The 17,027-nt window shown below is 44.8% G+C and overlaps 1 protein-coding gene across 3 annotated transcripts in view; it reads right to left on the minus strand.

Moving 5' to 3' along the window:
* Positions 1 to 215: 215 nt before the first annotated feature.
* Positions 216 to 17,027, minus strand: part of aplp2 (amyloid beta (A4) precursor-like protein 2) — a 133,928-nt gene continuing 117,116 nt past the window's right edge. For 2 of the 3 annotated variants that reach the window (XM_038778412.1, XM_038778410.1), the window contains 5 exons: positions 16,186 to 16,221; positions 14,383 to 14,465; positions 10,793 to 10,867; positions 10,234 to 10,389; positions 216 to 947 (listed from right to left, as the gene is read on the minus strand). In XM_038778412.1, the coding sequence (XP_038634340.1) occupies positions 846 to 947; positions 10,234 to 10,389; positions 10,793 to 10,867; positions 14,383 to 14,465; positions 16,186 to 16,221 (452 nt within the window). In that variant the 3' untranslated portion in view covers positions 216 to 845. The remainder of the gene's footprint in view (positions 948 to 10,233; positions 10,390 to 10,792; positions 10,868 to 14,382; positions 14,466 to 16,185; positions 16,222 to 17,027) is intronic. The other variant, XM_038778411.1, reaches the window with a different exon arrangement.

Consider the following 17,027-nt stretch of genomic DNA (forward strand, 5'->3'; position numbering starts at 1 on the left):
TGGCAACATATCAGAGCTGTGAACTCTCATCCAGCATACAAATCCTGTGCAGCCCAGTCCCCCAGTCCAGGTCCCCTCTCCATGATTACCCATCCAATCAAATAATCCAATCAAATGGGTCTGACCCCCCCCCCCCCCCCCCCCCCCCAAGAACTGCAGCAAGAGCCAGACAAGATCCGATGTGAGAGATCCAACGTTAAAGGGGGAAACAAGAGTCCTGGAAGTAGTGTTTATTGATGAGTTTGCACTCAGTAGCCCTGCAATTTAAAGCTACCACAGTAATACAACTGATAAATGTGCATAGATTGACAGAACAAATAGGAAATGTGCAGGGGAAACGAGCCACAGGTTTCCAGAACCTCAGTAAATGCGACATGAATTTATCATCAAACAGACGCACAATGCAAAATTGAATAATCAAATCCCGGTTTCAGCTGCCAATCACAGTGTTAACCATTTAAATGTAGTTTACAGCAAAAAATCCTGCAGGTTCCATGAGATAAATCAGTACAAATCCCCATCATATACGGTGCTCCATTAGGTAGAAATCTACAGCCTCTATTTATAGATCTTTGTGACACACAAATAAAACTGATTTAAAATAATTTTAAAAAGGAAACAACTATATCATAGTTCTCATCAGATAGATTTTCTTACGATTATACATCATATATATTGTGTATTACATTTCAAGCCCATTTAAAAGAATGGGAATCTTACAATCTACAGTAATAAGTGTTTTACACTCTGAATTGTGTATGTGAAATGGAGACCTCTAATGTTATAGATCAGTAGTTGGAAGATTGGCTGAATGTGCCGTGTTTGGCCCGATTTAGCATCTGGTGTTAGATCTGCATCTGCTCCAGGTACTTGTAGGTTGGGTTTTCATACCCATGGTTTTGCATCTTGTTCAGGTGGCGTTCCTCTGGGGTCAACATGGGATCAACCTGTAAAACCAAAAAATTGCATTGTATACAATCCAAATCACACTCAATTCTGGAAAAAAAACCCCAAGTGTTGACACTGAAATTATAGGAGAACCAACAAAAAATTCTCACGTACTGGCACCAATTTTGGTGCCTTTGTAAGTTTGTACCCTAATTAAGTAACTGGTGCCAGATGAACATAGACTAGTCAGGATTCCAAGCCAACCTACCCAAGTATTGTTAGTTTGAAAAATATATATATTTGTTGAAGTTCTTACAGATCATACACTATTCAGGAGGCACGGTAGCACAGTTGATGGCACTGTTGCTTCACAGCGCCAGGGTCCCAGGTTCGATTCCTGGCTTGGGTCACTGTCAGTGCGGAGTCTGCACATTTTCCCTGTGTCTGCATGGGTTTCCTCTGGGTGCTCCGGTTTCCTCCCACAAGTCCCAAAAGACGTGCTGTTAGGTAATTTGGACATTCTGAATTCTCCCTCTATGTACCAAAACAGGCGTCGCAATGTGCCGACTAGGGGCTTTTCACAGTAACTTCATTGCAGTGTTAATGTAAGCCTACTTGTGACAATAAAGATTATTACAAACAGGAAGGATAACTGTGCCAATTACAATTACTCCCCCCCCCCATCTTGGGACACCGTCCCCTTCATTCATTGTTTCAGGGCCATTTTCTGGGCCCTTCACCGTATAATGGGTAGTTCTATACTATTTACAAGTGGGTCTATCCTCGACATTATTCTAACTAATTATCCCATTTTATATCACATTCGTTTGTTCAATTCCTCAGGCGGTGCCCTCCCCCTCCACCCTTTTGTAGTTGGGCCTCCCCCTTCCTGCCCTGTTTTCAACGAGGGGACATAGCTTTAAATTGAGGGGTAGTAGATATAGGACAGATGTCAGAGGCAGTTTCTTTACTCAGAGAGTAGTAGGGGTGTGGAACGCCCTGCCTGCAACAATAGTAGACTCGCCAAATTTAAGGGCATTTAAGTGGTCACTGGATAGACATATGGATGAAAATAGAATAGTGTAGGTCAGATAGGCTTCAGATGGTTTCACAGGTCGGCGCAACATCGAGGGCTCAAGGGCCCGTACTGCGCTGTAATGCTCTATGTTCTAACGTTCCCTTGGGGTTTCCTTTTCTTGTGGTCTTGTTCTAGGCATCCAGGCCTCCCACTCCTTTTTTCCCACTAGTAGTACCCCCCCCCACCCCCCACTTTCCTGTTTGTTCCTTGTGGTCATGTTGGCTCCTGTGCATCCCCACTCCATTGGCTGTTGGAACATATTGGTGGAAGCTCTTCTATGACCCTCGGATTGTGAACTGATTTAGCACACTGGGCTAAATCGCTGGCTTTTAAAGCAGACCAAGGCAGGCCAGCAGCACGGTTCAATCCCCGTACCAGCCTCCCCGAACAGGCGCCGGAATGTGGCGACTAGGGGCTTTTCACAGTAACTTCTTTGAAGCCTACTCGTGACAGTAAGCAATTTTCATTTTCATTCACTTGATCTTCTCCAAGTGGAGCAATTCTGTTAGGTCTGGCCAGCCAGTCTGTAGCTGTGGGTGGTACTGCTGATCGCCATCGAGCAGGATTGTCTGGTGGGCAATTAGAGAAGCAAAGGCAAGGGTGTCGACCTCCATGAATAGTTCAGGCTGGTCTGATAGCCCAAAGATTGCCACTCTTGGGCATAGCTCCACCATCACACCACAATCTTGGACATTGCCTCCAGAACCCGACAAGTCTGGGGCACGCCCAGAATGTGTGTGCTTGGTTGGCTGGGACTCCCTGGCACCATTCACATTTGTCCTCCACCTCCAGGAAGAACCTGCTCATTTGGGTCTTGTCAGGTGTATTCAGTGCACTATTTTCAGCTGTATAAAGCACAAGGCCTTGCGAATGAGGAGGTGGAGTTGGCCCTGCACACTGCTTTGCCCCAGAGTCCCCACCCTATTTCCGTCCCTAGCTCTTCCTCCTATTTTTCCAAAGTTTCACCCAGTGGGGTGCACGTCCTTCTAAGAGTCATCCATACAGGTCACTGCAGTTTCCCCTCCCCAGACTGTCCGCGTGCTGTAACTCTTCTAGCATTGTGCTTCTCGGGGTTCATGGATATGTAGCTGGCTCCTTGCAGAGAAAGCTTTTTTTTTATTTTAGTTTTTTAACAATTAAGGGGCAATTTAGTGTGGCCAATCCACCTCTCTGCACATCTTTGAGTTGTGGGAGTGAGATCCAGGTAGACATGGGGAGAATGTGCAAACTCCATACGGAAGTGATCTGGGGCCAGGTTTGAACCCAGGTCCTCGTCATGAGGCAGCAGTGCGAACCAATGTTTTTGACTGCAGATGCTGGAGTTTGTTCCCGTTTGATAGTTCCAGCCTCTCCGTCAGTTCCCCCAAGGTCGCTAGTCTATCAACCATGTAAAAGTCCCTATCCATCAGTGTCCTCCCTCCTCTTGGCGATGGCATTGAGCATGGCTGGTGCAAACCTATAATTGCCGCAGATGGGGGCTATGATGGACAGTTCGGTCAGACCAAAATATTGCCTCATCTGTTTCCAAGTTTTCAGGGGTCTCCTCTACATCTCGGACCCGCAAAACAGCATGAAATAAACCAGAGAGTTCAGAGCCTTCTCAGACTACAAACTAAACCTGGACAAAAACTACAGGCCTTACGTCAGTGGTAGGGAAATTACTGGAGAGAATTCTTCGAGACAGGATCTACTCCCATTTGGAAGCAAATGGACGTATTAGTGAGAGGCAGCATGGTTTTGTGAAGGGGAGGTCCAGTCTCACTAACTTGATAGAGTTTTTCGAAGAGGTCACAAAGATGATTGATGCAGGTAGGGCAGTGGGTGTTGTCTATATGGACTTCAGTAAGGCCTTTGACAAGGTCCCTCATGACAGACTGGTAGATTAGGATTGCTGAGGGAGAAAGGGAATAGGTGACCAAAAGGCAGAGAAAAAGCAAGAAGGAAATGCAGGTGCCCCCTGCGGTCATCTCCCTCCAAAACAGGTATATTGTTTTGGATACTGTTGGGGGAGATGGCTCACCAGGGGAAGGCAGGATTGCGACCAGTGCCACGTGGTAGTCAGAGTAGAAATGAAAGAATAGGCAGGATGAATGCGTGGCTTCAGAAATGGTGCAGGAGGGAGGGGTTCAGATTTTTGGGACATTGGGACCGGTTCTGGGGGAGGTGGGACGATTACAAATTGGACGGTCTACACCTGGACCGGACTGGAACCAAGGTTTTTGGGAGTGCTTTTGCTAACGATGCTGGGGAGCGTTTAAACTAATGTGGCAGGGGGATGGGAATCAAATGAGGTGGTTAGTGGACAGTAAGGAGGTAGTAACTAAAGCCTGTAAGGAACTAGATTATGAAGTCAGCGTGACTAATGGGAAGTGCAGGCAGGGAGCAGATGATGAACGCAAAGGGACTGGTGGTCTGAGGTGCATTTGTTTTAATGCAAGAAGTGTAGTAGGTAAGGCAGATGAATTTAGGGCTTGGATTAGTACCTGGGACATCATACATGTTATTGCTATTACTGAGAAATGGTTGAGGGAAGGGCATGATTGGCAACTAAATATCCCAGGATATCGATGCTTTAGGAGGGATAGAGGGAGGTAAAAGGTTTGGAGGAGTTGCATTACGGGTCAGAGAGGATATCACAGCTGTGCTGAAGGAAGGCACTATGGAGGACTCGAGCAGTGAGGCGATATGGGCAGAGCTCAGAAATAGGAAGGGTGCGGTAACAATGTTGGGGCTGTACTCTAGACCTCCCAACAGCGTGCGTGAGATAGAGGCACAAATATGTGAACAGATTATGGAAAGATGTAGGAGCAACAGGGTGGTGGTGATAGGAAATTTTAATTTTCCTAACATTGACTGGGATACACTTAGTGTCAGAGGTCTAGATGGAGCAGAATTTGTCATGAGCATCCAGGAGGGTTTTCTGGAGCAGCATGTAAATAGTCCAACTCAGGAAGGGGCCATACTGGACCTGGTGTTGGGGAATGAGCCCGGCCAGGTGGTTGAAGTTTCAATCGGGGATTACTTCGGGAATAGTGATCACAATTCCGTAAATTTTAGAATACTCATGGACAAAGACGAGAGTGGTCCTAAAGGAAGAGTGCTAAATTGGGGGAAGGCCAACTATACCAAAATTCAGCAGGAGCTGGGGAATGTGGATTGGGAGCAGCTGTTTGAAGGTAAATCCACATTTGGTATGTGCGAGGCTTTTAAAGAGAGGTTAATTAGAGTGCAGGACAGAGATGTCCCTGTGAAAATGAAGGATAGAAGTGGCAAGATTAGGGAACCATGGATGACAGGTGAAATTGTGAGACTAGCTAAGAGGAAAAAGGCGACTGAAGACACGAAGCTTTGGAAGAATATTGGGAATGTAGGACCAATCTGAAACTAGGAATCAAGAGGGCTAAAAGGGGTCATGAAATATCTTTAGCAAACAGGGTTAAGGAAAATCCCAAAGCCTTTTATTCATATACAAGGAGCAAGAGGGTAACTAGAGAAAGGGTTGGCCCACTCAAGGACGAAGGAGGAAAGTTATGCGTGGAGTCAGAGAAAATGGGTGAGATTCTTAACTAGTACTTTGCATCGGTATTCACCGAGGAGAGGGACATGACGGATATGGAGGTTAGGGATAGATGTTTGATTACTCTAGGTCAAGTCGGCATAAGGAGGGAGGATGTGTTGGGTATTCTAAAAGGCATAGGTGGACAAGTCCCCAGGTCCGGATGGGACCCAGATTGGTTACTGTGAGAGAGGAAATAGCTGGGGCCTTAACAGATATCTTTGCAGCATCCTTGAACATGGGTGAGGTACCGGAGGACTGAAGAATTGCTGATGTTGTCCCCTTGTTTAAGAAGGGTAGCAGGGAGAATCCAGGTAATTATAGATTGGTGACGTCAGTGGTAGGGAAGCTGCTGGAGAAGATACTGAGGGATAGGATCTATTCCCATTTGGAAGAAAATGGGCTTATCAGTGAGAGGCAACATGGTTTTGTGCAGGGAAGGTCATGTCTTACCAACTTAATAGAATTCTTTGAGGAAGTGACAAAGTTGATTGATGAGGAAAGGGCTGTAGATGTCATATATATGGACTTCAGTAAGCCATTTGATAAGGTTCCCCATGGTAGGCTGATGGAGAAAGTGAAGTCTCATGGGGTCCAGGGTGTACTAGCTAGATGGGTAAAGAACTGGCTGGGCAACAGGAGACAAAGAGTAGTAGTGGAAGGGAGTTTCTCAAAGTGGAGAACTGTGACCAGTGGTATTCCACAGCGATCCGTGCTGGGACCCCTGTTGTTTGCGATATACATAAATGATCTGAAGGTATAGGTGGTCTGATTAGCAAGTTTGCAGATGACACTAAGATTGGTGGAGTAGCAGATAGTGAAGGGGACTGTCAGAGAATCTAGCAGAATATAGATAGATTGGAGAGTTGGGCAGAGAAATGGCAGATGGAGTTCAATCCAGGCAAATGCGAGGTGATGCATTTTGGAAGATCCAATTCAAGAGCGAACTATACGGTAAATGAAAAAGCCGTGGGGAAAATTGATGTACAGAGAGATCTGGGTGTTCAGGTCCATTGTACCCTGAAGGTGGCTGCCCAGGTCAATAGAGTGGTCAAGAAGGCATACGGAATGCTTTCCTTCGTCGGAAGAGGTATTGAGTACAGGAGTTGGCAGGTCATGTTACAGTCGTATAAGACTTTGGTTCGGCCACATTCGGATATTGCATACAGTTCTGGTCGCCACGTTACCAAAAGGATGAGGATGCTTTGGAGAAGGTGCAGAGGAGGTTCACCAGGATGTTGCCTGGAATGGAGGGCACTAGCTATGAAGAGAGGTTGAGTAGAATAGGATTATTTTCATGAGAAAGACGGAGGTTGAGGGGGGACCTCACTGAGGTCTACAAAATCATGATAGGTATAGACAGGGTGGATAGCAAGAATCTTTTGTCCTCCAGAGTGGGGAAAAGGTGAAAGGGGAAAAGTTTAAGGGAGATATGCCTGGAAAGTTCTTTACAGAGGGTGGTGGGTGCCTGGAACGCATTGCCGGCGGAGGTGGTAGAGGCAGGCATGATAGCATCATTTAATATGTATCTAGACAGATACATGAATGGGCAGGGAACAGAGGGATACAGATCCTTTGAAAATAGGCAAAACTTTTAGATGGAGGATCTGGATCGGCGCAGGCTTGGAGGGCTGAAATTTTTCTTTGTTCTTTGTTTTTTTTCTCAGCGGCTGTTGCATGGACAAAGACCCCGCAATTCGACGGCAGTTTGTCGTTTTTTTGGGCCTCATGGCATTTCGCTCCACCGAGGCTGCACAGAGTCCTTTATGCTGGTGAGCTCCTCTCAGATTGGTACACCATTTTGGACGGCTGGCCTGATGGTTCACGGCTTCCTCGCGAGTGCTCTGTGAGCCCAGTCCACCTCCAAGGGTCGGGAGAATGCCCCACCCCCCAGCAGCTTCTCAAACATATCTGCGATGTATGCCCCAGCGTCCGCTCCTTCGGACCCCTCCGGGAGCCCAACGATTCTCAAGTTCTGACGGCGGGACCTATTCTCTAGGTCCTCCACCTTCTCCGGGAGCTTCTTCTGCTGGTCTCTCAGCATCCCCACCTCCAACTCCACCGCAGCTTGATGTTCTTCCTGCTCAGCCAGCGCCTTCTCCACCTTCTGGATCACCCAATCTTGGGTGTCCAATCTAAGCTCCAGCCGCTCAATCGACTCTTTTATCGGGTCCAAGCAGTCCCGTTTCTGCTTAGCAAAGCCTTCCTGAATAACTTGCATCAGCTGCTCTGTTGACCGCTGGGTCGACAAACCCGAGGTCTAGTCCTCCGCTATGCTGTCTCCCGCTGCAGCTTCAGCCCAAGCCTTCTCTGTCTTTCTGTTTCCTCCTTTACGAGCACTTCTAGGCCTTGTCTCCATGCACTGATGTGGGAAATCAGTACACAATTGTATCGGTCTTCAGTTTTACAGTTCGTCCGGGGGAAAAGGTCCAAAAGTCCGACCCGAATGGGAGCCACCAAATGTGCGACTTACTCCTTCATAGCCGCCACCGGAAGTCAGGAATACTTAATCTTGATGTTGCTGTCTCCTGCTGAAGTCTTCCTGCAGTTGTACAGAGCCTTGTTAAGACTGCACCTGAGTCTTGATCTCCTTACTGAAGGAAGGATGTGCACTTTAATTTGCATGATTCTATGACATAAGTGCAAAGTGCAATGAAGATTTACCAAACTGGACACTGGAATGGCAGTGCCGTCCTTTGTGGAGGATTGAGGAGGCTGGGCCTGCATTCTATAATGTTTTGAAGAATGAGAGGTGATCTCATTGAAACATACTATGGGAGTCGGGGCGGCGATTGGGTGGATTAGATGGAGCGGCGCGGGGCAGATCGTTGGGACCTGCTTTGTTGGTCCAATGACTGAATCCGCCATCGCGTTAGATGCGCCCGCCGGAGGCTGCCACTGTGCGCATGTGCGGACTTGCAACCCGAAGTGTGGGAGCCCGTTCGCGCAGCGAAAGCTTCAAGAAGCACTCCGGGGTCCTGTCAGCCCTCTGCAGGTAGGTGAATAGCTCTGATTTTTTTTTTCCCCCCGCAGAGTCTGACGTGAAACGACACAGCACCATTTTTGGAGAATCCAGCCCTTAGTCGTTGAATATATTCAAGCTCGAAATGGATGGATTGCTGAGATATTCAAAGATATCAAGGGATATGGATATAGTGTGGGAAAATGACCTTGAGGTAGAAAGAAAATTGGAAAGCAGTACAAGTGTGTGGGTGGTAAGGCTATCAAAGAACTCTGAAAAAGAAATAGTCCTCAGTGAAGGGCACAAAATGTCAGAAAAAAGCCCAGGAAACTAGCAGAGTAAATTAATCACAGAATGTGCCTTTCAGCTGGAGATAGCAACATCACGATTAGAACAGTAATTTCAAGGAACAGATCAGAGAATAAGTAAAACAGTGGTCAAGTGAAAATATACTTTGCAGAGGGAAGCCATTTGGCCATTCCAATATCAATTATGTGAGGAAACAAATCCACTCCGATTGCCTTTTTTTACCCCAAAGACTTGCAAGTTTCTTCTTTTCAATTATGTATCCAATTCCCTTTGAAATTTCACATTACAGAAATTTGCTGCTTTAAAAAATCCTCTGCTTCTGTTGTCAATAAGCTTCAATCTGTGTACTCTGGTTATCCACCCTCTTGACAGTGGGAAATATTTTCCTCCTCATGTATTCATCAAAAACACTCAGTTTTTGACATCTCTACTTGATCCCTCTAATGTCTCTGCAAGGATTACAAACCCGGATTCCTTGGACCATAATATCCTGGTTCTCCAGAGTCACATTTACTGGGAATCCCAATGATACACTGGGGAATCCCTCAAGGACATTCGCACGTAGGGTTTACCCGACTGTTGTCCAGAAGTGTTAACTTCCTCTGGACACTTGCGTTGGGCGGCACGGTGGTTAGAACTGCTATCTCACAGTGGTACTTGGGTTCGATTCCGCCCCTGGGTGACTGTCTGTGTGGAGTCTGCACGTTCTCCCAATGTCTGCGTGGGTATCCTCCGAGTGCTCCGGTTTCCTTCCACAGTCCAAAGACGTGCAGGTTAGGTGGATTGGCCATGATAAATTGCCCCCTAGGGTGGAGTTGCAGGAATAGAGTGGGGATTGGGCCTCAGTAGGGTGCTCTTTCAAAGGGTCGCTGCAGACTCGATGGGCTGAATGACCTTCAGGATTTCTATAACCATTCAACAGAAGCGATTTAAATCGCAAATCTCGGATGGTTCTCCCAGTTTACTCTGAAAGAGTTAGAAGGAAAAAAAACACTTGTAAACACATTCCACTTCCGATCCTCATCATTTCCCAAGCTTGTATGCAGTCTGTGGCATTATGAGCCTTGAAATTTGACGGTTGCATGTCTATCATTGGTTGTGGCAGTGAAATGAAGGGACAAATGAGGGTATCACGCAAGATGAGAAAAATCTTTCTTTCCACAGCATATTTCTAACAGTACTGTAAATAGATAGGTCAGCATGGTTAGCATTGCAGCCTACGGCACTGAGGACCAGGGTTCGAATCCCGGCCCTGGGTCACTGTCCGTGTGGAGTTTGCACATTCTCCCCGTGTCTGCGTGGGTTTCAACCCCACAACCCAAATATGTGTAGGAGAGGTGGATTGGCCATGATAAATTGCCCTTAATTGGAAAAAATAATTGGGTACTCTAAATTTATTTTTAAAAGTGTATGGTAAATAGGTAATTTTACACTGCTCACCTCTACAATACCATGACTGATGGTGCCATATTGCCTCTTGCGTAGCATCACCAAGCTGATGACAATCACCGTGGCAACAGCAACTGCAATCACCAACATCCCAATCAGAGCGCTGCTACTTAAGCTGAAGCCGTCTTGCAAATTCCCATCATTGTCCTGGAGAAACACAAACATTTAGTCTATCTTGGAGCAGTCACCCCAAACTCAACTGAACAATTGTCAAAATAAATGTAGCCAGATGCAGAGGAAAAATAAATTTGAGCAAACCCAGTTAAAATTCTCAAGAAAGGGAAAGTTGGATAAACAGAATCAGTACTTTTCCCCCAGGATCTTTTTCAATGTTACAATTCTTTTTCTACCGAATTACATACACGATTTGCAGAAGGAAAAACACTGTTTTATTTGTGGCATCAATACTTTCTAAAGCAGAAGATATTCCCAAGTATACACCAGTTGGGTTTGATGAGAAAAATTATTGAGAACCAAAGTGAAATCTAGATGCCATAATCACAATTGGATCTCACACTCAGAACTTCCCACCAGCAAGTGCTGTCCATACCATGTCATTGTCTCCTCCGCTGACTCGTTCTGCATTGAAAATCATTTCTTTCACATCAAAGCTCTCGTCAATTACCTGGGAAGGAGGAAAAGAGCAGCTATTAGAGCAGGAGTTCTCAACCTTTTTTAACCCATGGACCCCTTTTCCTCTTAATTTTTTTTTGTGGACCCCCATAGCCATTCCACAGAAAAAAAAGCTTCTTATATGCGTAGTAAACTAATCCTAAAGTCCATCTACCTTACCGTGAGGGTTGGAAACGGATTAGCGGTATTTTTGTACGTTGCCAAACTTATTCTAATATGAAAAGTAATGAAAAAAACTTTTTACTGACTAAATTGAATTAAATTACTCTAAAAATAACCAATTCATATCAAATATACACAGTTTCTAGTGATTACTGTGTTAAAGAAAGAGAGAGAGAGAAAGGTGAATATTCATCATGAAAACAAACATTTTTTTCTTCTACTTGATTCTCAGTAATAACAATTGTTCTGAAGTAGAATTGCTCTATGGACCACTAAAATATCACCGTGGATCCCCAATTCGGTATTTTTTTTGTGTGGACCCCCAGTAATGTTACATGGACCCCCAGGGTCCATGTGGACCCCGGTTGAGAACCACTGTATTAGAGTTACTCCTGCTGAGTTGTCAAGTTATTAGGAACAATAAAAACAGGAAATGGCCATTGAGCCTGTTTTCCCAGTTTTTCATTAAATCATGGCTGATCTGTAACTACACTCCATTTACCTTTCTGATAGCCTCTTGCTCTATACACCCCCACAAAGGGAAATTAGTTTCTGTTTCCCCTTTCAAGTCACGTAAGAGCATCCCTCTCATCTCGGACACTAATCAAGTGAAACTTCGCTGTAACACCTCCAAAACTGTGCAAAGTTCCCAGGTGTGATCACTTCAAAGTCCTGCACAACGTAGCAAGACTTCGATATTCTTGTACTCCAATTTCTCCTTGCAATAAATGTCAAAAGCCATTGCCTTTCTAACTGCTGCTTTCTGCACTTGCATGCTGACTTTGCAGTCATTGTACAAGTTCACTCAAGTCTCTCTGACTAAATGAGCAGCACAGTGGTTCGCCCTGCTGCCTCATGGTGCCGAGGTCCCAGGTTTGATCCCGGCTCTGGGTCACTGTCAGTGTAGGTGTGCAGGCTAGGTGGATTGGCCACGCTAAATTGCCCCTTAATTGGAAAAAAAGAATTGGATACTCTAAATTTAAAAAAAAGTCTTAGTGACTATCAACAATTACAAGTTTCAATCTTTTAAAAAATATTCTGTGTTTCCATTTGCTATTCTTATCGTCAAAGTGAATGACCTCATTACATACTCCATCTGTCACCTTGGTGCGCATGCACTTAATCTGTCTAAATCTCTTTGCACCCCGCTCATAGCTTACATTCCCATCTAGCTTCGTATTATCAACAAATTTAGAAACATGAATATAGATTGTAAATAGCGGAAGGCCCAGCACTGATCCTGTGATACTCCACTAGTCACAACTTCCAACTTGAAAATGACCCACTCATCCCTGGTCTCTGCTTCTATTCTGCGAACCAATCCTCTCTCCATGTTCATATATTAACCCCAATTCCAAAAGCCCTTATCTTGCACATCAACCTTTTGTGTTTTCACTTTATCGAATGCCATGAGCAAATCTAAGCAAATATTTTATCATACTAGCTGCATCCTCAAAAATCATTAAATACCATTTCCCTTTTGGAAGACATGTTAACTTTGCCTAATTCTACAATGATTTTCCAAATGCAGTAAGACTACTTTAATAATATATTCCAGAATTTTCCAGATGACTGACGTCAGACTAACTAGCTTCATTTATCTTTTTTTTCTCTCTCGCTTCTTTCTTGAACACGTTACAGTTGCCTACTTCCAATATATCAATCAACGGAGTTTTGGAAAATAATAACCAGCGCATTCACTGTCTCTGGACCTATCTCTTTTAGATCCCTGAGTTGTAGGCCATCAGGCCCTAGGGGCTTGTTGGATTTTAGTTCAATTTATCCACTATGCTCAAATTAATATTAAGTTCCTCACTCTTAGCAGATAGGTAAACCACTATTTCTGCGAAGCAATTTGTCTCTTCGCCGATGAACACGGGGCAAAATATCTGATAATTTATCTGCCTTTTCCTAATTCTCCATGATAATTTCCCCCTCTCTCATTCTAAGGGACCAACATTTACTTTAGTCACGACCGCATCCTATTTTACTTCTAAAAGCTCTTACAGCTTGATTCATAGAATTTACAGTGCAGAAGGAGGCTATTCGGCCCATCGAGTCTGCACCGGCCCTTGGAATGAGCACCCGACCTAAGCCCACATCTTCACCCTATCCCTGTAACCCAGTAACCCCACTTAACTTTTTTTGGACATTAAGGGCAATTTAGCATGACTAATCCACCTAACCTTTGGACTGTGGGAGGAAACTGGAGCACCTGGAGGAAACCCACACAGGCAGGAAGAAAATGCAAACTCCACACTGTCACCTGGGGCCGGATTTGAACCTGGGATCCTGGAGTTGTGAGTTAGTATTGCTTTTTTTTAAAATTTAGAGTACGCAATTATTTTTTCCAATTAAGGTGCAATTTAGCATGGCCAATCCACCTACCCTGCACATCTTTTGGGTTGTGGGGGTGAAACCCACGCAGACACGGGGAGAATGTGCAAACTCCTCACGGACAGTGACCCAGAGCCGGGATTCGAACCCTGGTCCTCAGCGCCGTAGGCAGCAATGCTAACCACTGTGCCCTCGTGCTGCCCATGAGGTAGCATTGCTAACCACTGTGCCACAATGCCATCTCCTGGTGCTCCGGTTTCCTCCCACCGTCTATAGGTGTGCAGGTTAGACGGTTTGGCAACGCTGGGTGTTCAAAAGGTTAGATCGGGATGGGGGGATGGAAGCGTGGGCTTAAGTGGGGTGCTCTTTCCAGGGACAGGTGCAGACTCAATGGGCCGAATGACATCCTTCTGCACTGTAAATTCTATGATTCTAAGTCAAAGAGTTTCCCTCAAACTCTCAGACAAGTTAGTCTGCCAGAATCTGGGAGCGCATGAGAGGTCATGAAGGTGGGAGATGGTTCGCCAAATTAATGAGGATTTGATGTGCGGCTGGAAGCTTTGCCTGGTTTGCGCCAGGCAGGGGAGGTGTTACTCGAAGGTCGTATGTGCAGAGACACCGATGCACTATAAAGATACCAGTCTGGGAAAGCTAAGTAATGGAAGTAAACCCTTGGGAGCCAAGAACCACATTGCGCTGGGTCTGGGAAGATCAAGAGATTGCTTAAGGGACAGTGTAAATTATATTGCTGAACTAGGATTTCAGTTGTGTTCAATGTAGAAGAGAAAATTCTATTCTGTAGTTTACAGTAGAAGTTGTCCACAAAAGGTGTTTAGTCAAATGATGCATTTAGTCTGTTTAAAATAACCAGGTTAATACTGAAGGCACTCAGAATCATAGTGCAAGAAATATTGACTTGAACTAAATCCATCAAAACATACAAATGAATAAACCCAAGATCTCTCAGATTGCATCAGATGAGAAGATTTTAGCAAAGTTGTTCCATACCACATTCTCATTAACATTGTTCTCATCGCTGCCAATTGCATTCTCTTCAGGCATCAGTCCTTCAGGATCAATCATCCCAGAACCTATTCACAATACAATTACTCTTATGATATGTACACAGCATGATGAACATCATTAATTGTGTGGAAGATTGGGAAGCACTGGAAGCACAAAAATGACTAACAAAGCTGCGAAACATATTCAAATTGACTGCAATACATTTCAAATTGAAAGCTAGAGATATTGGAGTCTGATTTAACCCTCGCCTCAGTTGCTGTCTGTCACCATTGAATTTACCAAAGGTTGGTACTGCTGCCTTAGTGCCTGGAACCTGGGATCAATTCCAGCCCTTGGGTGACTTTCTGTGTGGAGTGGGAGTTTGCACATTCTCCTGGTCTCTGCGTGGGTTTCCTCCTGATGTTCCGATTTCCTCCCACAGTCTAGGTTAGGTCGATTGGTAATGCTAAAATTGCCGCTTCATTTCTAAAATGTGCAGGTTAGGTGGGAATACGGGAATAGGGCAGGGGAAGTGGGCCTGGGTAGAGTGCTCTGTCAGAGGGTGGGTGCAGACTTCATGGGTCAAATGGCTTCCTCTGAACTGCAGGGATTCCATGGATTCTGAGATAGTAAGACATCTACACAGCTATCTGTCTGATGTGGAGCACACCGTCTCCTAAGGAAACAAATTGTAGCTACCGATGTCCAGAGACAAGTTGCCGAGGCCAAAACCTAGGGCAACAAAACCGGTGCTGAAACCCAACCAATTAAAATGGTGCAGTGGTGAGGTTTCTACCACTAGTCCAACCACGAGCACCCAACCCATCGGGTCACTCAATATAAGGTTACCTGGAGCTAAATGAGAAGAATCTTAGCACTCTTGTATCATTATTGAACCTGGCTGCCTGCTTTTGTCGTGTTTTGCAGAACTACATTTTTCCTACTCGGCTATCAGTCTGCCACACGTATCCCACCCGGTTCCAAAATTCCAGCACTTTGAATGTCATCTTATACCAACTTGAAAAGAAAGAAGTCCCACCCACAATTTAGAATTAATTAACTATTGTACTGGTCGCAACATTAGAACCTTGAGAAAACATACACATATAGTTGTGATTATTGCAACCTGGGGCCCAGAGGGTGAGGATCAGATCTATGAGCTGCCTCCGCCTCAATCGTTGACTTCGCATTCAAGTCACAGAGTTACGAGAAATGAATGAGTGTTAACCAATTCAACATTGACATCGACATTCCAAAAGGATTAGTGAAGTGTGAAATCTGGGGGTCAGGATGAAGGATAGGAAAATTAGGACAGAGTGCATTTGTTATAGCTTTGGAGCAGCTGTTCGCTGCCTGAGCCAAATGTTTGGGCTCATGCTGTGATTCTCCTAGAAACAGTCAGCAACTGAGCTCACCTAAAGAGAATGCAGGCTTGTAATCCAAAAGCAAAAACATGAGAAGTTTTACATTGGAGCAGGTGTCTTTGGGCTTAGGAAATCAATTAAAAACAGTGGCCAATTTCTTCACATTCATTGAGAAGTTAACAATTTTCCAAGGTTCAGGACAATAGAAACATTCCAGATACAGTTCAGACAAGTAACAAGAACTAAAACAGCATAAACTAGGATGGCATGCAGGTCAGTGAAGTCTAGGACTGAAACAAAATTACTGATCTTAGCAACAGCAAATACATGATGTGCAATTGATTAAGGTGGAGGAGGGGATAGCAATCAAGGCAAATGGAGGATCAGGCTGCGGAGGAAGAATGAGTGCGAGAAGTGACACCTGGGACAGTTTTAAACCAACCTTTCTTAATTGCTGGCCACGAGTCCGGCACTGTGCCTGGCAGCGAAGACGTTAAGAGAAATCGAATAATGAAAAGACCAAGAAATAAAGAATGGGACAGACTGAATTCTCTCTTAACATTTGTAAACATGTGTCACTTTGAAACAAGTCCAAATATTTGTGTATTAGAGTTCCACCTACATCAAACACAGGAGGTATCAGATGTGATACCTGGCTTTATTGGTGTAAACTGTGGTTTTTTTTGCCTGCTCAGAGCTGAAACTAAGGTGTCAGAATTCTGGGCCGAGCTCTTCATAACAACATCGTGCTCAAGGGCAACAACTGGGAGAGAAAAGAATCGGGACAGTTGGTCTGAACCACTGGTTGAATTGGTCCACGTTCTACTTAAATTCAAGAAGCAAACAAATTTTGGTTCTTATTAAAAGATCAAAAGAAAAACTCAAATTATTGGAGAAACACACTATATTCTGAGATCCGGAGATGCACATTTGTTAAAATGGACTGGAAAGACACTAGTTATTACATCTGACCTGACCTAGCTGCTTTAGACTCACATCCAGAGCCTGAAAATGGAAATGTGCTGCAGCTACAAGCACCAACAACCTCCAAACATGGAGTGAACAAATTTAGCAAAGTCAGAAGTGAGAAGCATTCATGCCTCAGTGCCCTCTCTGATTCTCAAGAAGCACCTGAGATGCATTTGGGGATACGGATCAAATATAAATCTGACCACTTGGTTTAAGACCAACATTTTTTTCTAAACACAGTATGGCATTTCAATTTTTACCACAATAGAGGCTGGGATCAAACCACCCAAACTCGTTTCAATTTGGACTGTGGGA

The sequence above is a fragment of the Scyliorhinus canicula genome, chromosome 19 (genome assembly GCF_902713615.1).
Source record: "Scyliorhinus canicula chromosome 19, sScyCan1.1, whole genome shotgun sequence".
In the NCBI taxonomy this organism is placed as follows: Eukaryota; Metazoa; Chordata; class Chondrichthyes; order Carcharhiniformes; family Scyliorhinidae; genus Scyliorhinus; species Scyliorhinus canicula.